General features: G+C 35.9%; 3 protein-coding genes across 9 annotated transcripts; 1 reads left to right on the top strand and 2 right to left on the bottom strand.

Annotated features, from left to right (window-relative positions):
- Window positions 1–15048: 15048 nt before the first annotated feature.
- LOC113279183 lies at window positions 15049–18291 on the top strand. The gene is made up of 4 exons (XM_026527887.1): window positions 15049–15230; window positions 15337–15427; window positions 17100–17155; window positions 17653–18291. The coding sequence occupies exons 1-4, from the start codon at window positions 15049–15051 to the stop codon at window positions 18143–18145; spliced, it is 822 nt and encodes a 273-aa protein (XP_026383672.1). The 3' UTR covers window positions 18146–18291.
- A 366-nt stretch (window positions 18292–18657) lies between these two features.
- On the bottom strand, window positions 18658–19592 carry LOC113277531 (stress-induced protein KIN2-like). Its single transcript, XM_026526603.1, has 3 exons — window positions 19433–19592; window positions 19271–19339; window positions 18658–18968 (listed from the first exon to the last, which is right to left on the bottom strand). Exons 1-3 carry the CDS (start codon window positions 19490–19492, stop codon window positions 18894–18896), a joined length of 204 nt encoding a protein of 67 aa, XP_026382388.1. The 5' UTR covers window positions 19493–19592; the 3' UTR covers window positions 18658–18893.
- Window positions 19593–19960: 368 nt separating this feature from the next.
- On the bottom strand, window positions 19961–24056 carry LOC113281928. 7 transcript variants are annotated; one of them, XR_003326422.1, is made up of 6 exons: window positions 23510–24056; window positions 23144–23307; window positions 22713–23056; window positions 22244–22439; window positions 20688–20785; window positions 19963–20458 (listed from the first exon to the last, which is right to left on the bottom strand). XR_003326422.1 is itself a non-coding variant. In XM_026530829.1 (5 exons), exons 2-4 carry the CDS (start codon window positions 23249–23251, stop codon window positions 22251–22253), a joined length of 630 nt encoding a protein of 209 aa, XP_026386614.1. In that variant the 5' UTR covers window positions 23252–23307; window positions 23510–24056; the 3' UTR covers window positions 19964–20458; window positions 22244–22250. The 7 variants fall into 7 exon arrangements, 1 of the variants encoding a protein (XP_026386614.1); XR_003326420.1 differs by having other exon boundaries at window positions 20702–20785; window positions 23155–23307; XR_003326419.1 differs by having other exon boundaries at window positions 19964–20458; window positions 20693–20785; window positions 23155–23307.
- Between the last annotated feature and the right edge of the window lie 549 nt (window positions 24057–24605).

The following is a 24605-nucleotide window of genomic DNA, read 5'->3' as shown; positions in this document are numbered from 1 at the left end:
CGCAGTGTTAAGAATGGTGTTACTGACAATGTGCATAGAATGGAGTTACAGGCACAGCTGTGAGCTGGTTGTTATAATGGGTTTGAGCAACTGATGGCTTTGAAGAGGTGGTGCAGCTGATCAAAGGTGTGGAAGCTGTTGTAGGGATTCAAATGACTAAGAAGTGGTGCTAGTCAAGAGGCAGGTGCGGCTGGAGATGGAACTGGCGGAAATATGGGTGATAGCTCAGGTTAAGTTGGCTTGTCAGTTTCACAAAACTGACAACCATATCAAGTCATGGACCTGATGGGCTCTGAATTATGGGCTCTGAATTGTGGGATGTTTCTAAGCCACAGCTACAGTTTGGGTTAACTTTAAAAGTCGGTAATAGGAAGGAAAAAAGATTATAAAAGAGCCAAGACATCCATTCTAAAGATATCTCTCTTCTACTTTCATTTCTAGGGTTTAGAAACATGATAGGTTTTCTTTTCCTTCTTGTTATGAACTCCATTGATATGAGTAGTTAATCTTATTGTTGGTTATGGTTTAATTTGATTTCACAAAGCATGCTTCTTTTATTAATAAATTAGTTTTGTCTCATAATTATCGATCTTGATTTACTATATTTATCGCCATGTATGATTTGAATATTTGTTTAGTTGAGTGGCCAATTGATTGAACTTGTATTCACATCTAATGCTAGTTTAGGGTGTTTCATACGTAAAACTGATGCATCTTGAATACAAGTAGCACAAATATGGTTATTGCTTGTAGTGATATATCCTAGTAACCATATGTGAACCTTGACCTTTGCTAAATCGGATTAGTGCTTTTACACATTCGATTGCTTTGATTGGCATGATTTCCTTTGAACTTAGTGCATCTAGGGAATTAAACTTGATTAGTGTTTTTACACGTTAGGTTGTTCTTTCAGGTAGAATTCATATTCGCATCTTTTAATGTGTTTATTGATGACAAGAGGAAATTAGCGGGATATTCTTGCGATCAAGGTATCCTAGGGCCTTTGATAATGAGAGATTAAATATCAATTCTATTTATTATGACAAGAGCATGTTAGTGAATGAAAACTAAATCCTTAACCAATACTTTCGCATACTTAATTTCATTTGTTTTATTTGTTTCTTTGCTTTTATATTTGTCTAGTTTATTAAAAATCAGAAAAATCACCCCTTGTTATTTATAGGAAACCGAAAATATATTGACAACCTAGTCCTCTCTGTGGGAACGATCCTTTCTTGCCCTTGCTATATTATATATTTTGAGTAGTGAGAAAGTAATTTATTTTTGACGCATACGACAACGATCACTTGACAATAGTAATGCCACTCTTGTATACTAGCTTGTTTGCATTGTTCAAGCTTTGGCCAGCCTTGAACTAATGCCATAGACCAACTCCTGGCCTATTCTTCACTCTTGCATCATCCTTGAGTTTGGGCCAACTCAGTTTCACAACTCAATTGCCTACTGTTCTGAATTTTGCAATCCAATGAACAATTACAAACTTGTTATTGAAATGAATCCCTTTCCTCACCCCTTTCCCTTCTGCAATGGCGACTACCTTTAATATTAGGGCTTGTTATTTTAGTTTGGAAAATGAATACCGAGTGTTGTATGTTTCTAGTAGCTACGAGTGGATAAGCTGACATTTTCATTCTATTACAGGGGTTGTTCTCATATTCCACCTTGGATTCATGTACTCAATGATATTTGAGAAGCCAGGAAAGAATACAACAAGCTGCAGATGGCGATGAATAGTTGATATAGAAATTAGGGTTGTGCTCAGTGTTTGAATTGCATAGATGGTTTGAACTAGAATGTATTGATGTTGTTCTTGTTGAACCAGATGGTGCACTTGAGCTGAAATTGAGAAAAAAGTGAAGAAGGTGATGCAAGTTTGTTGTGGGTTGAGTATGCGAAGAGGGGATGATGCTGAGTCTGTATGGATGTTTGACTGTGAAATGGTATTGCTGATGAGATGGAGGTTTGAATCTGAGGTTGATTCATGCTTGGTGGAGTTTTGGTACTGCAAGTAGATGAATATTGCAGGGAATGATGGCAGATTCATTTGGAGATGGAGCTGCAGAGAGTACAGGTGGTGGCCAAGCGTGTCGTTCTTGATTTTAATCATGACGCACAGATAATACTGAAAGGAAAAAGTATGGGAACTGTTGTACAGGTAACTGGAGATCCAGTTCTGGGTTTGAGGATGACCCTGGTTTGAGGGGCCGCAGTTGTAGCCACAGCCTTAATAGATTTGAAGGAGGGTATAACAAACAAAAGGATGAAGTGGAGGAAGGTTTGATTTGCGCTGATGACTAGTGCTTTGTAAGAAGGAATTTGGAGCCAATGTTTACTCTGACTGATAAAGAGAAGTGGGATTGATGCCAGGTTCTGTACTGCGAGAAATGAACTTGTCCCTGATCCCATGGGTTATAGTTTCTCTTTTTCTTTTTGTGATATGATTTTTTGCTGATGTTGTAGTGGAAAGAAGAAATAGTGGTAAAAATCTTAACACTGTAAGGTTGTCATTTTTTGTAACTTAGAATGAATGTAAATGTGTTGCATTGGCAGGTTAATGTGAATGTGAAATACTTTCGGCAATTCGGTTCCATCTATAAAAAAAAAATTCAAAATAGTTTTATGCACACAACTTCTAATAAGAGTTGTGTTCCATATTTCAACAACACAAACCAGAGGTGTGAAAGAATGTCTTTACAACATAACTAGGTGATGTTTAAGATAGTTCTACAACTCTAACAAAGTGTTGTCCAAGATAGTTCTACAACTCTAACAAATGTCGTGCAAATCTTATTCATAATACTAATAAGAGTTGTTACATATTTCTACGATAACATCCTAGCTTGTCAAAGATAGACCTTCAACTTATACAAGTGTTGTGTTACATATTTTTACGATACGCATCTTTTGTTGTCCAAGATATTCCTACAACATAAGCAAGGGTCATGTTAGGCTTTCAAAAAAAAATCGAAAGAGAATCACAACTTTGGAAAATAATGTCGAACTATGAATCACATCACCCTTTGCAACTCTTAGTCAAGTATTGTAGAAAAGCTTGGACTTTCTACAATACCCCCACTACACAATGCATAAAATGGAGTTGTCGTAGGTGTACTACAACGCTAATACAGTGTTGTCAATGATGATTTTTCCCGTAGTGATCGCATGTTGCATATGTCAACTTTGGCCATGTCTTGCCAATCTCTCAATGAAGCTTCTTTGTGTCGGTCAATAAGCTTCATTACTTAGCCAAATGTCTTTACAGTATAGCGCCACCTTTGCACTTCACTGGCCCTGCGGGGTTATGCCATCCTTAGCACTTGACAGTCGACGCAGTGTTGCGCCATTCTGGCTGCACACTGACTTGGTCTGCAACTCTGTAACGCACAATCATTGTGCTCACTTGACGGACCGTCATATTAGCAGTGTTCTAGTATTAAATCAAAGAATAAAACAGATTACAATTTGAATCAATTTCAAACTAATAATGTAATTAATAAAAAAATGTAATCAAGCAAAAATCCATCTATAAATCATATCAAAAACGTCGAATTATATTGAACAAAAAAACGTCAATTTCGACCATCGTGATTGAGCTAGAAGATATGAGAAGATTTCAGAAACTTGAATTGAAATCAATATACACACACCCACAATCGACACTATGATTCTTGTTGAAAACTTACTGAATTGATTTATATATATATAACATCTATTTCACAATGCTTCAATCACCATGATTGAGCTTCAGATCTCAAAGATTTTTGGATTTGGATAGTTTTCTGCCGATACTTATTAAGATTTTATTTGAAACATATGTGTAGCTAAACGATCTAGTTGGGGAAGAGAAAATGATAATTTAGTCGAAAATTTACACGTCTTTGGGCAGAATACCCAAATTGGATATTAAAACAGAATCTTTCAGATTCTAGGATATTAGAACAATAAAAAAATTTACACGTCTTTTATACCCATAAAAAAGTTTTTGAGGGTTATTCAATCAATTTGGTGTTAACAGGATGCCTTGGATTATAATGAGCTTTTGCAACATACCCTTTTTGGAGGTTTATGTAGTCTAACATTTCAAGGGACCGGTAACTTGTATTCTTGTAAAGTCTAAAAATTCACAAAGATATAATGTTTAGATTATCTTTCCAAGCCACAAAAATAGTAACGAGAGTTTTTAACCAATGAGATAGATCATGACTCAAAAAATTGAGTTATGCAGCCTAACATCTTTAGCATATTTTTCTAGATTATCAGCCACCTCAATAATCTCTAGGTACATGTGTACAAACTTAGGTGATTCCCTGCATTATTAAACGTAATCAGCCCAGACCTCAAGGTTTATTTATTTTTTTGAACAAGAAAGAAAATCGATTGATAAAGTTGCTGGATTACATGACGCGTATCCTCCGGCAGTTGCAATTTGATGCTACTAGGGTGAGTTGTTCCATAGTCTATTGATTCTCTCAACTCTAGCTAATTTAGAAAGAATATCTACTATATTATTCCTCTTCTTTGGTACACTGCCAGGAGGAAAATTCCCTGAACACTAATCTAATGTTTGTGAAAAAATTATAAAGTCTCCAATCAAGGCAAAGATTTTCCTTATTGACTGCATCTACCACCAGTTTGGAGTGAAGCTCAAAATTCACTCTTTCTAACCGACTTTTTTTGCGCAGCTCACTGCCTCCCACAACCCCATGCACTCCTAGCTTCATTTGCATAAAAGTTGATCTTTGTAAATGTACTAGGTATTAGTAGGGCCTTACATTGTCATGATACATGAAGTCTTTCGTATATAACTTATTATTTTTAACCTTATATGTCCCGTTAAAATATTTTAAAAATATCATTGATGTGCTTCTGTTAATATCCAGGTACCACCATTAAATGTTTCTTAAATCTTTTTGCAATTTCAAGGATGTATTTTGTTATAATTCAACCTTTTATCTCGGTATACTGCTTTTTAGTCAAGGTTATTCAACATATTACTTGCTAATCTAACAATGAATGATGCATGTGTTTACTTCTACATTTTCAATAATACTTTGAGTCCATATATAGACTATTTTCTTAGGAAAATAAGCTTCTAGAAGCTTCTAATATGTTACTATTTGTTTTTTAGTTTCCTAATTAAGAAACTAATTTGATTGCTCATGATTTTTTGGATCAGTTACACGTCGATATGCTAAAAAAACAACAACAATGATATCAGATTTCTAAAGTTTTATTCAACTAGCATAGAACTCATTAAATGTATGTTAATATGCATGTTTGGATCATATGATAATAAGAATCCATTAAAAAAATGTTGACAGAAGGAATCGAAGATGCAGATCATAAATTGTGTTCTACTCTCTATGGTGCTCAGAAATCTCATGGCTTTGAAGATTTTAGAATTAAACTTGAACTTAAATGAGAGTAAAGCCACCCTACATTACCCGTTCAAGTTTTCTCTTAAAAAAACAAATTATATTCGTAACGTCGAAGATCGTCCAACAACTAACACATAAAAAAAGGAAGAAAAAAAATTTATAATCATTCACCAACTTACACATAAAAAACTGAGATATTCATTTTCATTTACAATTGTCCTAATTCTACCAACAGATAATAAATTCCCCATTCACGAAAAAAATATTCTTGCCCATCAATTTTATCAATGCATATCAATCAATAATATCATGAGCAAAAACAATATCCTTGTTTTTATGTTTCCCGACCTTGATTCGGTCTTTTGTTGCTTATTTTTCAAAACATCCGAAGTAATTCTTCAAAGTAAGTTCATCATATTTTGCCATTACATGGTTGAAGAAGTCTTCAAACCCCTCCAAACTAATTCATGTACTAATATTTTGGCCTCCTCTAACTTGGTTGGCTTTTTTCTTTGATATCCTATAACATGGTCGCTCGTTTTTGGCATTTTATTTTAACTCGGTCCTATTTTATTTCCTATCAAAGTTCATGTTCTTGATTTTCTTTTAGTTTCTTACTTTTGTAATTTTTTTGATTAACTAAGTATGGATGTGTGTTTATTTTCTGTATTGCATATTATGTTCTTTGACTCTAAACCACCTTCTTAAATATCTAAAGTTAATTTATAGGAGATAAAGATTAGAATCTATATTTTTTCAATGTTTGATTATGTTTTCTAAGTCAATAAGACTGTTATTTTTTAGCTTGGTCATGTTTAAATGCATACGTAAACCTTGTTTTCGTTACCATAACCGCCTAAGTCCTACTGTTACATTATACGAAATATCACCTTATTTACTTAGTTAAGACAGCTACTTACGGTGAGTATGACCTACTTAGTTAAGACAACTATTTAAAGTTAAATATGTAATGGTTAAAGCTTGTTTGACATTTTCCAACTACTTAAAATTACTACTGAGACCTAATTTTATATTGTTAATTTGGTCGATCTTTAATTACTGAGACTCATTGCTCCACAACGTGAACATATAATATCCATTGCTTTATGATGTTAACATACACTTGTGTTTAGAGTAATTAACTATTTGATTATTCGACGTTGTCCGCGATTTGTAGTGTATATGCATTGATATCATCTGTTCAAATAAATAAATAAAAAAGAATCGTCCAACACGAAAACTTAGTCGGCAACTAACATGTATACAAATAGATCTCCATCCTCTGTATTGGGAACTAAGGCGATGTGTCGACTTCATTTATAAACCTGCGGGTGTCATAGCATCAACATCATGAATCAAACACAATAGAAAGGAGATGCCCAGACGATTTATTTCTTTGATGAAAACTATCATAGTCAAGTTGGGATGAGGTTTTCCCAGCCAATTGTCGGGAGAAGATTGCAGATTTCAATCACTCTGATTCTGCAAATTACACCATGGGCATACGCCATCGCAGTACGCATTACCCACAAGATACACCCCCAACAACAGGTTTTCCTTTTAACTATTTTACTTCTCTTTATTTCGATAAATTCTTCATTATTTTTTCTTATTTAATATATGAACCATTTTATCATTACAAATTGGTTTCCTAATAGAAAAAAAATTGTGAAAGAGGTATTAATTGAAAGGTTTCCTGATAAACAAATCGGGAACGTGATCGAGTTTAGTTAAAACTATAAATATGTTCTTCAAAGACCTGATTTGATACAGGAATTTTACCATTCTCTTTTATATGAAACATGTTGGCTGAGTAATATGAAAATAGTAAAGATGTGTTTTTTTGTTTTATATAGTTTTTTTATATTTCAGGAGAAATTACTTCCACATCCAGATGAATTTTGGGCTAAATTTAACAACCGATACCCACACTACTTGATAAAAAGTTACAATATTGTGGAGTGATTCTTTGAAAATGCTGCAAATCGAACAAAGTGGAACTTGGATGCTATTATTATAGGTGACTTTTTCAACGACCTCATACTTGCTCCACGATCAGGTGGTGTTTCTCCATAATCGGGTGGTCTATGAAATTGGTGCAAGTCTTTTGGTCACGTTCTTGCCTTTGCAAAATAGTGAAAACTTATTGGGACTTACGTTTTTTTTCGAAGCTTTCAGAGTTATATTTATTAATATTGTAATAATTGTTTAGGATTTGTTATGGTGTTGGAAAATATATATTTATTATATTGAGACTTATATCCTTCCATCTTCTGCATCTCGCCTCAGTAACCATGGTAAACTAGTTGTTTGACCCATATACTCGGACACCTATGTGATATTCATGTCCCAATGGATCATGATTGAGTAAATTATCATGCATGATTTAAATACTCGTAGTCCTCCTTGATTTTATCAAGGAATTTTGACTCCTCTAGAGTCTAGACTAACTTTTATATTTGTAATGGAAAGGGGAAAGGCTGATATATTGGTTTTAATAATAGAGAGTGTGAGTGTGTGAGTTGTGAGTTTGCAGTGCAATGAGCACGTGGGAGACTAGTGTCAAAAGAAAAGAGCCAAGAGTATATGATCTTGTCTCTGTCTTGTAAACAATTATCTTATTTTATTCAATCAATTCATTGATTCAAATCATCTCAATGCAATGTTGATATTCAATTAATTTGAATGTTAGTATGGTATCAGATATCATACCTAAGATTCACAATTTTTGGGTATCGATTCATTTTTCCGCTGCAAGAACCTTAATTTTCTTTAATTCAATTTCATTTGTTGTTGTTCTTCATCAAATTCTACTTAATCTTCATCACAAATCTGCAGTTGTTCTTCATCTTACAAAGATTTAAAATTTCAGTCTAGATTTTCTTACATTCGCATCTTCTAAATTCATCTTTAACATAAGTTTATCTTCATAATTAGTTTTTTCAAAATGCAATCTAATTTCTTAATCAAGATTGTTATTCTTGATTCCTGATGCCGAGAGAGTCTCAGCGTGTTCTAGCTCGCAACACCAAGGTCTAGTTAGGGCGAAAACCTAAAGTCGTTCCACTGATTAGATTCAGCAGAAGATTGAGAATTTTTTGGTCTCAATTCTTATTTCAAGGCAGTCATCAAAAAGGTGTTGAAGAACCTTGTGTTTCTAATGACGTTTATGTGACTGAATTTTGTATTGGAGTTGGTGTGTGTACGAATCAAAATGTTAGAGTTCTATTTATTTCATTTGTGTTGCTTATAAAGTTTAACTTGAAGTTTTCATGGATCTAGTATGGAGTTGTGATTACTGATGGTTCTTAGTGCGAAGTTGAATTTGATCCTGATGCTATATTGCAACGTCGTCAAGAGGATTAAGCATGATTTTAAGTTTAAAATTCAGTTTTAGTGTTTGAGCTCTTGGTTATTTAAGTTTCATGTTTGGTGTTTGGGTTGAAATCTCTTTCCTCATCAACTATCATCTGAGTCTATGCTGGTAATCTTTAAATTTATCTTTAGATTACTTTAGTTTTAATCTCATGTGTTCCACTTCTACATCACTACCTTAACAACAGACAATCCCGTCTTCAAAAGTTGTTTTCATCATAACTAGATTTGTGGCAACTAGTTTTTTAATCAAGTCATACTTGTGCTGATACCTGGAGCTTTTAAACCTGAGCATGCCTATCTCTGCTACACATAGTCTAGATTAGAGAAAAGCTTAATGTTGTTCCAATTGAAAGTGAGAAAAATCTCCTCTTGAATCGTAGATGTACATTGGTGAGTGTTTGCTGCACATTATGTGCTTAGATTGCCTATTTTTTATTTCATCCCATTGACGTTAGTTTTAGTACAATCCTTGTCATGTGTGAGATCACGAGTGAGTTGGCTTGCACGTTTAATGGTGAATAACTGAAGATGTTGTTATGCAATTGAAATTGGTGAGATATATTAAGTACAAGTTGAAGTTCTCTTTGATGAATCAACATATGATTCTATGTGCAGCCTACAATTCTTTATCTTTTATCCTTTTTAGTTGCTTTTCCCTTTCTTCCAGTGCATAATAATGGGTACTTTCTTCGGTACTGCAATAAGTTGCTTCCACTATTGTTTGATGGATATCAGTTCAAGTTATACTTTATGTGAGTGAATAATTTCGGGTACTTTATTAAGTACTAATGAGCTGAATAAAGTAAGGCAGTTATCAATCTTGGCATCTTGCTCATATGTTGATGTCCTTTATCTGCTGCTCTCAACTGCTCCTAATGTAATTGGTGTTTGCAATATAGTAGTGTTGGCAACCTGTTTATCTGTGACTGCAGTTTAGGTTATTGAATAACTGATGCGTAATACAAGACTCTTGTCTCTTTTGGGTTTATGTTATCTTCCGCTAGAGTTGTTGTTGTTAAGTGTGCTTCCTAGTATACTTCAGGTCATATCTTGCAGGGAATAGGGGAATGCTGCATCTTATATCACTTTCTTCGATGCACTTATTTTGGTATGCAAGTTAGCGGAACTTGCATAAGCCTAAGGAAGCTGGAAATAAGCTTACAATGGCATATGTGCAAGTCCAGGACATGCCTTGTGCATGGACAATGCTTGGAGCCAGTGCATGCAAGATGCATCGGCCTTAGCCTTCAAGGATTTATACCCTTGTTATGTGGTAAGTTGGAACGGTGTGGAAGTTAAGTTTAGCTGCATCATACTGGTTGGACATGCACTAGGGAGTTATGGCTTGCGCTTCCTAGCGCGCTAAATATAGTTTATTTTCGGTCTATCACAATCTCTTTTTCTTTTTGGATATTGTCAAAAAATTATACAATGTTTATCATCAAGGTCGGAATCCTGATCCTTTATTACCTTCTCTTTAGGAAAAATGGTGCTTTCACTTTTTCATTATTACCTAAAAATATGCCAAATTGAAAAAATTTAAGTGAAAATATCACTTTTCTTGAACGGAGAGAGTATTTTATTTTACCTGGTTCTGGAAAATAATAATCGCATAACTCCCGACATTCTTTACTTTACAAAATGCTTTATTCACGCGGGTTGAATCCCGTGGGACATCCTGATGAGTGAGAGTGTGAGAGAGAAGGGGTGGGACCCATACTTAACCGTGGTAATTGAATTTTTGTCCCTACTTTTGATGGTCTATACAATTATCCTTATCACACAATAAATATATCCCTGATGGCAAAATTGAAATTTTATCTAAAAGATTTATTTTCATGTGTTTCCATTTTTAACCTTTTATGCGTTATATACTCTTCTTCTTCTTCACTTCGGATGCAAAAACGAGCAACACAGTTTATCATGGCTGCCGCCACCACAACCAACACCACAAGTACCATCACCATAACTACCACCACCATCTCCTTAATCACGATCTACATCTCCATCTTTCCAGATCGAAAATTACTTTCTCATTCTCTTCTTAAAACAACCATCTCCACCACCACCACCTCTGCAACTACAACCACCTTCTCCGCCGCTAATGGATTCAGATTTAATCGAACTATCATCAACAACATCTCCACCACCACCTCTGCAATTACGAACACTTTCTTCTTCTTCTTCTTCTTCTTCTTCTTCTTCTTCTTCTAAAAACTGAATTTGAAATCGGATTCAAATAGGTCGAGATCTGTTTCAGGTTACGATTTATGGTGGTGGTGTAGCGGCGATGGCGGATGAGGTATGTTTCTTTCGGTACTTGTGGTATTTTAAGTGATAAAATTGGTGTTGGATTTTGGTTCTGGTTGTTTTGGTGGTGGTGGTGCCGGAGATGTGTGATTTGTTGGTGGCAGTGTTAGTATGAGTTGTTGTTACAGAGATTGAAGCTTGTTGCTGAATGAAATATGGTGGCTATCTGGGTTGAAGCAGGTAGTGATATTGGATCAACTATGGTTGTTGATCCATATATTTTGGATCAACTCCTGTTGTTGACCCAATTTTTTATTGGATCAACTATGGTGGTTTTGGTTGGAATCAATGTAGTCAATATCGGCCGTATCGGCCGATATATCGGGGATATTTCGGATATCGGCCCAAAACGATACGATAAGAAGGATATCGGGGATACGATATTCGCCCGATAATATCGGCCGTATCGGTCGAATATCGGCCGTTTCGGTCAAATATCGGTCGATACGAAATTTTCCTACATTTCCCGATATGAGACGGTATTGGTCGTTTTCTATAAAGTTTAAGGGTAATTTTGGCGAAGAAAGTCTTCCAGGTGGTAGTAGAGGTGCATGTAGCTCTCGAAACAAGTTACTAAAGTTACTCTTTTGTTTTTTTGATAAAATTGATGTTATCTATTATATCTTATCCGAAAATGTGTGGAGAAAATGTTTAATATAAAATTATAGTCTCTAAATCTAGAAGCGATATTATACCGATATTTCAACGATAATATCCCCGATATAAAATCGTACCAGTGTATCGGTCCCGACCGAGATGAACCGATATCCGATATTAACTACATTGGTTGGAATGATGAATTTGGTGTTGGATTTTGGTTCTGGTTGTTTTGGTGGTGGTGGTGGTGGTGGTGATGCTGGAGATGTGTGATTTGTTGGTGGCGGTAATGGTGGAGAGGTACGAATGAGAAATTAGTCATGGAAATAGTAGTAGAATGGTGGTTCTGGTTGTTGTAGTTGTCGAGATTGGTTTTGAAGCTGGTCTTGGAGCTGTTGGTGTTTATGAAGCTACAGGTAATGATCAATTTGTTGTTGTTTATATGTTTTTATGGGATCAATTGTTGTTGTTTATCCATTTTGTGGGATAAACTCATGTTGTTGACCCAATTTTTTATTGGATCAACTATGGTTGTTGATTCATCTATATGGGATCAACTACTATTGTTGATCCTTTGAACTCCTATTGTTGACGATATTTCATTGAATAACTATAATTATGCTTGTAGTTTAAATCATGCTTTGTAGTTTAAATCATGTAAATTTCTTCCAATGTTGAACTTGTGGTGCAATGGTAGCATGACTGACTCCATGTCAGATGATGCGTGTTCGACTCACGCCAAGTTCACTCAATTTAACATGGTTCAACTTTCATTGTTGATCCAATTTTACATGGATTAACTTCCATTGTTGATCCACTAAAATTGGATCAACTTCTACTGTTTATCCTTTTTTTCTTGGATCAATTATCGTTGTTGATCCCCTAAACTAGATAAACTTCTACTTTTTGTTCTATTTTTATTTGGATCAACTATTGTTGTTGATACAAAAATATTTGAACCAGTGGCGGCGGTGGTGGTGGTGGCGGCGGCGGTGACGGTGGTGACGGTGGCGACTAACTAGTGGTGGTGGCGGCAACAGACTAGTGGTGGTGGAGGACTGGTGGTGGTGTAATGGTGGTGGTGGCGGTTGGTAGGTGGTGGTTATTGAACGGTGATGGTGGAATGGTAGTTGAATGTTGGTGGTGGTGGTGATGCTAGTGGTGGTGGTAAAGTGGTAGTGGAAGAAATTTGTTCCATTTTGAAATGAAGAAAAAATATTATATGAATGAGGTATTAAGGTAATTTAATATTAAATGGATAAGGTTATTAAAAAAGGAGGGACATATTTATTGTTGCATAAGGATATATTTATAGGAAATTAAAAATAGAGACATATAATTAATATACCCAACTTAACCCACCCCTGCTAACCTGCCTGGTCATAAAGGAACTGCCCTTTTCTTTCTTGCGGGACACACCGCGGGATCCAGCCCGCGGTGAGTCTATCACTTCCGCATGTCTACGCGGCTTTTCCAGAACTCTCAGCCGGAAGCCTAGAAGTTCTTCTCGTAGCTTTCATATTCACTGGAGTTTAAAATACACCTCGCAGGCACCAGATCTCACGGAAGGCGGGAAAAACACTTCAAATTCCAAAATTTCTAAATACGAATAGCCGAGAGAGTGAAAAAAGTGGAAGGATAATTCTTAAGATCTATTAGAATGGAAGGTACAGAGAGCGAAAAAGTTTTCGAAAAATTGAATCTGAATCCTCAACTCTTCGTTAATGAAGTCATTAATAGAATTGACTATACAGTCGACGGGGATTTCGAGTTTTTCCAAGAGTAAGTCTTTCTCTCCTTCCCCGTCTCATCTTGTATTCAATTTTTATTTTTACTTACTTTTTCGGGCATTCCCCGATTTTACTTTGTAAAATGGAAACCCTAATTTTGTTTTTGTTGTTATTTACAGAGAGGCACTGAAGCTTGTGACGGAAGATGAATCAAATGAGCTAAAGAAGGTAATTCTGTGAAGGATACTAGAGAGGTTTTGTTTTTATATTATGCTAAGACATAAGTTTGTGGAGTTTATCATTTTTGAAAATCTAGGGTTTAGGGTGTTGAAATTGGATGTGTTTTTGTTTGCTGATGCTTAAAAATAGAGTAGGTTATTGCGTTTGTCTAGTTCAACAATGGATATTTGTTTTTAATTTTTACAATATTGTTCTGGTGAAGTGAAATTGTGTAATACCAAATCAAACACTTCAATTCAATCTGACGGAAAAGCACAACCAATATAATTCTGGAAAACTAAATGAAGCATTTGGAAATCCTAAATCATTTACTTAAAGAGTCGTGATTTTGAGTTGTCTCAATTGAACCTGACTTGTATCAATTTTAGTGTTTTCGATATTGTTTTCATGCTCTATGGTTAAAGGTGTGAGGCCCTTATGTTTTGTCTAGTTTGGGAAATGGTGTTTGTGTTGTCCTTATGGAAAATGCAGCACGCGTTCTACTTGTTAAACATACCGTGGTTTGTTTGTAGGGCGTCTCTTCTATCCGCAGTGTTGGTCAAGGAGCTTTAGACAAATAGATAAATTTGTGGGAGAAATACTGTCTTCGACATTGTTTTGTTGTTCCTGAAGGATTTACATTGCACAAAGCTGTAAGTAACATGTTTATCGAACTATGTTTACTCTATCATAGGCATTGATGCTACATGATTCTCACTCTAGTTTGACGGATTCTTTTTTTGTGGTTGTTAAACAGAACACTTCTGGTGACTCTTTGATGGAAGACAATCTACTTGCTGATGCAGACTTAGACGATCAGTTGAACTCTTTGAGGGAGAAACTTCATGCGGTAAGAAATAGATCAACTTGATTTATGGTCAATCACTGTTGCGTGTTGATTGCTTTCATGCCTTAAAGACTCCTAACTATTTGCATTCAGGCTAGAAAAGAGTCAGCTGAGCTGCAGAGGGAGCTCCATGGATTAAAGCTCCAGAATGATTTAAGCCAAAAAAAAATCTGAGGCAGTTACTGAGGCTTTGCAACCATATGAACAAAATTCTGTTCATGAATTTACTTTGGAATTGGTATTTTAAATCTCTCTGGTAGGTGGTTTTAAGAGAAATAAATGAAAGAATCTGCACCAGTCATTTCAGTTGCAGCCTTTTGCAACATGTATCTTTTAACAAGTAAAAACCATTTCTTTAGAATTAACCATTACCATCCACAGGTTAATTTTTTGAAGAATGACAGTAGAGTAGACCATCTTGTTAATCATACTGAAAATATCTCTGTCAACTAATATGGCGACAAAGCATAACTTATTTGCAGACTTGCAGTTATAATGAATTCACTTTATTCTGCTCATAACTTTGTATTAGAGAAATACAAATTGACTATGTTTTGTTGTCTTAGAGATGGTTAGAGCAGCAGCAAGACTTCGTGAGAAATTGGCAAAAATGAATGCGAAAAGAAGGGAGGAATTTGAACGCATTACGAAAGAGCAGCGTAAGGGTGAAGAATTTAATGCGATAACTTTTGACTCAACAGAAGGACAGTATATGATGCAGCAGCAGAGTAAAGGTGGAAACTTAACTGTGTTAACTTGTTATCTTACATATTTAATGGAAGATTATATAATCTTACATATTCCATTGCAGAAAATATGAGGAAACTGAAGTGTACGTCTTTATTTTCCTTTTTAGGTCTCCCAGCGGTGGAGTTGCAACTTCTTGGAGATTTTATTGCCGATTTTACGAACAACTGAACGGTTCTAGAACTTGCCGTATATTGCATGTATGTTTCTTTCTGATGAAAATCATGATTCACTTATAATAATAACTACAGGTGTTAACCGGAACCATGGTGCTGATGTTTTAAAAGGTTTCGCCACTGAATTCATTTAGGATTCGTTGAAGCTTATCTAAATTAAAAACAGAACATAAAAGGTTTGGCATTGTTAGACTCCAAATCTGATGTAGTGAAGATTTTGGAGCCTCCTTTGCCAACTATTGCTATCCCTTGATGAGAAAGCGAAACCCAAAAAGTTATCACCCTTCCAACAGGTTCATAGCTTCTTTCAAAATAGATGTAGTGAAGATTCTGCCTTGACTCAATCTCAAAATGTATGTTGTTTTTCACATTACTCAAACTCAAAAAAATCTATTTTATGAGTTTATTGTTAGACACCATGACACCATACATATATATAGAAGCCTTCTTCTTCTTTTACTTTTTGCAACATACAAACTCAATCAAAACTTTGGCCTTAAAGCAATCTAAAGAGATTGAAAACCTACCAAAAACAAAAAGCATCACAACAGAACTTGGACTTCTTTTTGAAACCCATTATAGGGGCTGTTGAATCCATTAGAGGGGACGTATGAGTGCCTGCCTTACTCTCCCTTCTCTGATCTTTCGTTGTATCTTCCCTCTTTATTTTTTTTTAATACATTTCTATTTTCAAAAAAGAAACTATGTCCGCAGTCCCCACCAGAAATCTCTAAATAGTTATTGAGCTTGTTAATGCACTGCCCTGCCCTGCCCATCATGTGTAAAGGAAGTAGCCCAATGGGACCGACCACACATTGGAGTCCTGAGTCCCTTTCCTTTTTCCCGCTTTGGGAATTTTTCCCTCCAGCATCACCAAAGACTCTCCTGAAAATGAGAGTATAATTCAGGAAATAGGATACGGAATTAGAGTGGGAAACAAAAGAAAGAGTCCAAGAAAATGCTAGTAATGTGAAACCAAGTAGACACATGCATGATGTAACCCACAATAACACAGAAGCATTTATTAATCATAATAACATTCTCCTTCTCCATTGCAGCTACTTTGAAAATTTTGTGATTTTTGGTTCTTCATCTTAATCCTCTTCTTCTTCTTGGTTTGGGATTTTCACTTGTATCTTCTACTTTGGTACGTATGTTCTTCTCACTATCCTTTTTGGTGTGGTTAAAATCTAGGTTTATGGTTTTAGTCTTCAATAAGTTTCTGATTATCTATACAGATTTGGGGGTTTAATCTTTTTCTCTTTTACGTTTCTTCAGAGTCTCTACAATGATGTTGGTTCTACTGCACTTTCAACAAAAAAATTCAGTGCTTTCTATTATTAAAATTGGGTTTATAAGGAATTGGGTATTTAGTACTGGTTGGGGTTTTGTTTGATTACTGAAAAAACAGCTCAAATCAAGATGACACAACTTTAATGTCAAAACATGGTTGAACGGGTACATAGTTTTGCAAGTATAACTAAATTGAAACTAAATCTAGGTTGGTTTCCTTACATCTTTTGTTGTTTGTGTTGAAGATTTAGGAACACAATAAGTTCATCATTTGTATTATTACTGTGTGTAGGAAGAGTACTTGAGCTAGATTTATGAAAAAAAATCTGTTTCGTCTGTAAAATAATGGATTTTGATGTAAGCTCCTTTACTGACATCTTGTCTTGTTTGATCTTTTTGCTAGAATTTAGAGATCGAGATGGACAACAATGGAGAACCAGCTGCTAATAACAATTCAAGGTTTGCCATTTTTCAAAATTTTCAATTTTCAAGAAACTAGAAATGCATCATTGAGATGAAGACAGGGCAATGTTCTTATGCAGCAATTTTTTTCATCTTATGTTTGTTATATGTTGATGAATGATTTGTATGAATGGAAAATGGGTTTTTTTTAGTACTGGTATGTACATACCATTGAGAAGCTTCAATGAATGAAAAAATTAGTATTGGTGGTGCTGATAGTTTGTAGTCTCTATCTTTTCTGTAAAAGCCTAAATTGAATTGGTTGTTTGTTATGAGATGTTTTCCTCATTACTCGTAGTTTCACATAATTTCATATCTTGTTGTTTGTAATTGTTTCACTTTCTGTAACTTGATGTTATAAAGACTTTATAACTTGATTTATGTATACCACCATAACTATATTATGCTTCTTAAGTTTGTGTACGCTGGAACGTTATAACGAGATGAGTAGTGAGTTCATATGGTTTTCTAATTCTTTTACTTTCTATTTGAAGTGTACCGGCTGCAGAGAAATGGCTTCAGACGTTTAGTTGGTTGCAGACATTTGCTCTTCGTGTTATGCTCTTCTCAGAAAGTATCTTCTTTTTGGGTCTACTTGTGGCAGAACACCACCACCCTTCACCTAGTTGCCTTGCAGGAAGTGATCAAATTGATGAAATGTTTGGCAAAGGATTTGTGTCAATGTTCTTACTTACTCTTGCCGCCGTTGTGCTGAACACGAAGCAACGCATCAGAGGATTATCAGCATTGCAGCTGGCACGTTTGAGATCGAAGCTCAACTATAGATACTTCCTATGCACTATTGGTATCATATCAGGAGTCACATTTACAGGTTTTGCCATGATGGACGGCGCTCAGATCCTTTTTGGCTTGTGGAGATGCCGTGCACCATCTACCATTACTTTTATGGTTCTGTCTGGCTTCTTCACAGTGGTTGCCGATGGTTATTTACTTGTTTCTATCTATTATGTGATTTCCACCCAGTAGGAGCTTCACAATTATCTTGTTGGATTGTTTATTTCATAGATGTTTATTAACCGAGTGTAATAGCTAGTGACTCTCTGGTGAATCCTGGTTATATCTGACAATGGATGTTTAAATCTAATCTGACTTAAATTGCTGGTTTCTACTGATTCCTTTTATCTCTCTATTCCTTTTATTGACAATTGCTTCTGTTTATGATTTCGCCTGCTCTTCCCTATTTGTTGCTGTAGATTGGTTTTGATTATGGTTACCAATTTAATGTAAATCCAGGTTCTCTCATATTGTGAGCAGCATCTCATATTGACAGTATTTTCTATTATGCATGTCTTTGGAAAAACAAAAAGAAGTCCTAAACATTTGAAATAAGCTAAACTGTGCTCTATGTCGTGCCAGGAGAGCTAGCACCAAGAAATAAGAACAAATTCAGATTTACTGTACAGACAGTATATCCAGGGATAGAACTGCAAAATTGTCCAGAATAACCCAGAAAAAAAATAGAGAGACGGGGGTTGTAGCTGAAACTAAAAACTTCTAAGAGTTTATTGGACTTCATCAATTATCACCATACATGCATATAAGAAAAGAAACCTCCTGCTTCTTCTTCTTTGCAACATAATAAACTCAATCATAATTTTATCCTAAAAAGCAATCGGAAAAAACTCACAAGTGACAACTAGCAAAAAAAAAAAAAAAATCACAACAGGACATGGACTTGTTTTATTGATTGTCCATTGATTCCATTTAAGTAAGTTTATTTCTTCATTCCAGTTGCTTCTTTCACAGTATCAGCAGCTCCTTGTGCCTTTTCCTTCATCTGCTGGCCGGCCTACATTTCATACGCACAATGCAAAATTAGTAAAAAAGACTAAGCTTTCCACAAATTTGAATGCGTTCTTACTAACAAGAGGGGTCCCATGTCTAGCTTGTCCCCGTGCCCTCGAATCCTTTCGAGTGCATTTTGGAGGTAAAATGTGCGATTACTATCTCCACAGGCCCCAAGGATTTGTTGGCCAACTTAGGCTAACTTGAGGACTTAGGTTACATCAATAACACTAAAATGCTTAGCCAATGGGTTGGGCTAACAATAAAATTGAGATGCTTAGAAATGCGTTGATCGAAATGAATAACCTGTTGGCACGATTCCTTTGCAGATTGCATAGCCCCGGATGCCTTGTCCACCATTTGATCCTTCTTTACCTATACATGAATTTTTTTCATGAGAAAGATCTCAATGATGAATTTTTTTCAAGTTGAGCAAACAATTCGTATCAGATAGAGAGCGACATTTACCTCAGCCTGGCCCTTGGCCTCACCAGCATTGTAGCTCATGCTTTGAGAGTGATCTGCCATCTTAACTTTGAGTAATTACTTCTTATTTTTCCTTCCTGCTTCTTCTTCTAATCTCTCCAAGTAAATCTGATTCGCAATTACTATTACTGATTCTGAACTCAATCACGGGCATTTGAATTTATAGTTTCTTAACCTCTGCATTTTCTTGACACATGTCTTGTTTTAACACGCGTCAGGTAGTCAGTACTAACATCTCCACCAATATTTTTACATGTGTCAAAGCATTATTCGGTGATTCACCAGTTTGTAATACTCATTTGCCGTTTGACGAGGGACTGCAACAGTCATAAACTGGATGCAAGATCAAAAAGATAAAAATAGCAATGAATGCAAGGTTTTGTTGTCGACATCTAGACATAATGCAACATTGCAAAAGAATGCAGTATGTCACCAATATTAACAGGCTAGAACGTCCACCCAAGTGTAAAATGTGGACGCATTAGGTTAACATTGTTCAAGAGACCTTCCCTACTAACAGAATGCCTTTTGGAGGTTTATAACTGGTAACTTGTATTCTTGTAAGGTCTGGAAATTGGCACAGCTTTATTGTTTAGATTATCCTTCCAAGCCACAGATAAACACACACCCAGTTTCTTTCTAACGAGAGTTCTTAACCAAAGAGGTAAATCACGACCCCAGAAAATTGAGATATGACGAGTCTAACATCTTTAGCATCTTTTGCTAGATTATCAGCCACCTCAACAGTCTCAACGTACATGTGTACAAACTACAAACCCACTTATTCAAAATGTTAAGCAATTCTAGACAGTCTTAGATGACACAGCTTGTTGTCTATACAACAGCCCTAAGCTACTGCTGATTGCATTCACCAACATTATGATAGTTCCCTTCTAAGTGATGGTTGAGAATCAGCTTTTGCCAGGCCAATTTTACAGCTTCCAAAGCCGCAACTGCCTCAGTTTGCTTTCCATCCTGAAGCGAGGCACCCAGCTCACCGAGGATTCCCTGCAATATTAAACATAAAGGACAATTAGCACATAAGGCAGAGAATACCTTAAAGGAAAAAATAGTAAAATTCTTTCACTAAAGCAATAAAGTTAAAATTTGTTGCAACTTTTTAGTTCTGTTTTTCTACTTGTTACTAGTACCTAGTTACTTATCCTTTCTTCACCGCGGATTCTGGAAAACAACCATGCATATTGATCAACCCATGCTACAAATAAGAAGTTAATACCTTACATTTCTTACAATGTTACAAACGCAACTGCAGCAACCGAACATGTCCTGGGGGTGTTTTCCCTTTATCTGTATCCCCAAAGATTTTCAGGCCATCTAATGGAATCAAAACACTAAATTAAAAATCTTTTACCTTTGTGTGCCAAAAACTATCAATCAAATCATCAGTAAACAACCCAACATCACAAAAATAGTTTTCCTGACTTACATGGCTTTACTTAAAATAAAATTTTAAAACAAAAAAAAAAATCCAACATGAGAATAAATAAATAAATCCAATACGAGACAATGAACAAACGTACGCCATACAACAGTTCAACCACCAAATCTGAAGAAACAACATAATCTATTAGATGTAACCATTATAACTCATTATGAAAAAGTGATAAATCATAAAATTAGTTTAACAACCAGTAGGGCTACCAGTTACACGGCAACATTAAAACCGGATCAATTTTAAAAAACTCTAGATAGATTACTTCATATATGCAATCCACTATCCACATGATTACTATAGGAATCCAGTTCAGAACAAATAGATCAATGCCGGGGGATCCAATTATAGTTCTGGTGATGGAAGCTCTTTCCTTAAAATCGACACCTAAATATCCAGAAGAAACACAGGTTGGGTATAAAGTGACAGCCTGTTTATTTGCCGCAATGAAACCTTTCAATGTTTGACAATGACCATGGTTGGGATTCTGGTTAGTATGAGAAGTGGAGTTCTTGATTTGGCTTATAAGATGTGCGGTGTTTCTATGGCAAAAGACATGGTTGAGGTTTTACAGCACTATCATAGTTCTCGATAACTTGCAGGGTGCAATGAAAGGGTGTCCAAGACTACTGTGGTTGCTGAAAAGCTTGCTCCTGATCCACCTTGTTTGTTACAAACAATGAAGGTCTACAACCTACCGTAACAGCAAAGGTTAGACAGTATCTCCACTAACTTGACATACTGTATGCAGTGATTCTGGACAGTTTCTGTCTTCTCGAAGAGTTGTGTTACCCTTTGGTTGAAAGATCTGGTTGCAACCCTAAAGAACTTGTTGGCAGATGTTATTCTTAAGGTAATAGATGCCAAGGAACAACTAGTGACTAGTGACTAGGGGAACCTGTTTTAAGTGATACAACCAACAAGAATAACGGGCAGAACAAAGATACACCATATGCTATCCAAAGGTATAAGGAATCACAACAAGGAGTTCAGCGGTTTTTTGTTTTGGATCGTGGGAAAGCAGCAAGAATATCACATAATACATTTTTTATGTGAGCGTTTGTGCTTATTTAGAATGTTTTAATAGTTTCCATCCTATAGGAGAGCGTTTCAGTCATAAGTATTGCGTATATTTTCCTAGGGGTTTCTTTCTAGTTTAAATAGTCAATTATCGTGTCCTTTAGAAGATGACTTTTTATGATATTTTTCTTAAACTTATAATCAGTTGACTATAATAGTGTATTTTTCTTAAACTTGATTAAGCTTATGGCATACGAAACAGAAGATGCACAGAAAGTGAAAGAAACAATAGTGGTTAATATAGCAGAAGAAGAACTAACCCGATAGTTAATGTCTATCCGCAACTGAAGAAGCACCATCCACAGGCATTGGAATCTGGTCCTGAGCAGTTGGCAAAGCGTCACGTTCATTTTTTGATTCAGAACTCTCTAGCTCGACCATACCACCAGCATCATACCATTTTTTGAAGTCAACCCAATAAGGCCGTCGTCCACTATATTTGCCAGCTGCAGCATACTACATAGAAATGGACTCTCATGATTAAGTAACTCTTACTGCAATATTTGTAATATACATAAAAGGTGTATTTTCTCCTGAAAACTGACCCTCCGTGAGTAGATTTAAAATAACTGAGGGGTAAATACATAATTGGCCTTTTTCCTTCATTCCCAAATCCACTAACACAGATTAACAACCCCAATCCTTAAGATTTCCACATTTTCGCATTCCAATTTTTTAACCAACCCTGGATTCAATCAAAAACAAACAAAGCTATCAAAAATTATGTACCTTCCCAAAATCCGCGGTTTCACGATCCCGTACTTTCAAAAATTCTATATCTTTTCCAAAGCTCTGCAGGTGAGGCGGATAATCCCCACATTTTACACTGTCAAGACCCCATTTTTTCAATAAGGCCTCCAGTTGGTCCGCCGGAATCTTGACATCAAGAGGAGGTAGGGTACGTAATTCAATGTTGTCCAGAGCCTCTTCTATTTCCAGGAGAAGTTCAAAAATTTCATCTTTCAGATCATCTTTGTTAGAAATTTCATCTTTCAAATCACCTTTGTTAGAAATTTCATCTTCCAGATCATCATCGCTACATTCTGCTGCTGCTGGATCTCCACCGACCGCTCCTGTTTCAAATGAAGACTCTACCAATTAAATTAACTTCAACATCAAATCAAACACAAAAATAGAGATAGTTAATGTCTGCCAGCAACTGAAGAAGCACCATCCACAGGCATTGGAATCTGGTCCTGAGCAGTTGGCAAAGTGTCACATTCATAAAACTCTCTAGCTCCTCCATACCACCAGCATCGTAATACCATTTTGTGAAGTATTTCCAATTAGGCCGTCCACCCCTATATTTGCCAAGTGCAGCATACTACATAGAAATGGATTCTCATGATTAAGTAACTCTTACTGCAATATTGCTTGTAAAACTGACCGAAATACATAATTGGTCTTGTTTCTTCGTTCCCAGATCAACTAGCACAGATTAACAACTCAATCCTAAGGGTTTCCACTTTTTCATACTCCAAATTTTTAACGATCAAAAACAAAGAAAGCTATCAGAAATTACGTACCCTCCCAAAATCCACGATTTCCTGAACGCATTCTTTGGCAAGTGCTATCTCTTTTCTGAAGCTCTGCAGGTGAGGGGGATAATCACGATATTTTACATTGTCAAGACCGAATTTTTTCAGTAAGGCCTTAAGGTTGTCCGCCGGAATCTTGACAGCCTCAAGAGGAGGTAAGCTACATAATTCAATGTTGTCCCGAGCCCCGCCTATATCCATGTGAAGTTCATAAATTTCATATTTCAGATCATCTTCTTCAGAAATTTCATCATCATCGTCAGAGTTGCATTCTGCTTCTGCTGCTGCTGCTGCTGCTGCTGCTGCTGGGTCTCCACCGACTAGATCTCCATTGAATTTTCGGAACTGGTTTCCATGGGTTGAAAAGATTTGTGGAGGATAATCAAAAGTGTGGTGGGATTTTGAGATGAGTGGTAGTATTAGGTTTGAAGAAGTCGGATTATTCGAGATCAATGAAGAAGATATGGGTTTTGATGCAAATGGGTTTCTTCTTAAGACTGATCTGCACACACAAAACCTTAAAAGTTGATTCATTTTTTTCTCTCTCTCGAGACTTTATTGTTTTGCTTTTTTATCGCTTCAGAAAAAATAAATATACTGTACTTTTGATTTTTCTTTTTTCTCTTAATTTTTTTTTTGTCAATTAAATAATTTATTTATCGAGCAAAAGAAACCTTCTTATGCAGACGCAACTTTTCCCACTCATGTTCACAAATAAATAGTCGGATTACCAGAAATTCTTTGGGGCACGATTCCTCTGTTAAAAAATTGCACCCTTTTTTTTTCTTTTTTTTATAGATAAAGAAAGAGTTACTGACAAATATCAAAAAGAGAAAGTGCCTCCCACAGTTGAGGACTTTGAGATTTTTCTCCGGTTTTAGCCAACCGTTGGAGATCAGGGAAGGTGATATGCTTAAAAGTTTTACAGAAAATGCTATCCAAGGTTTTCAGACACAAAAGGAGATTATCTATTCTATCATTATTCTTCCAGTTGGTGCTTCTACTGCCACCTTGTAGAGCTTTTGTGATTCTTGAGTTGCTTCCTAGAAGATTGAAGGATCTGCAGTGGAGTTGAGAAGCCCAA

Source organism: Papaver somniferum, chromosome 5 (genome assembly GCF_003573695.1).
Source record: "Papaver somniferum cultivar HN1 chromosome 5, ASM357369v1, whole genome shotgun sequence".
Classification (NCBI taxonomy): Eukaryota; Viridiplantae; Streptophyta; class Magnoliopsida; order Ranunculales; family Papaveraceae; genus Papaver; species Papaver somniferum.
This window is presented reverse-complemented; position numbering and strand designations above follow the sequence as displayed.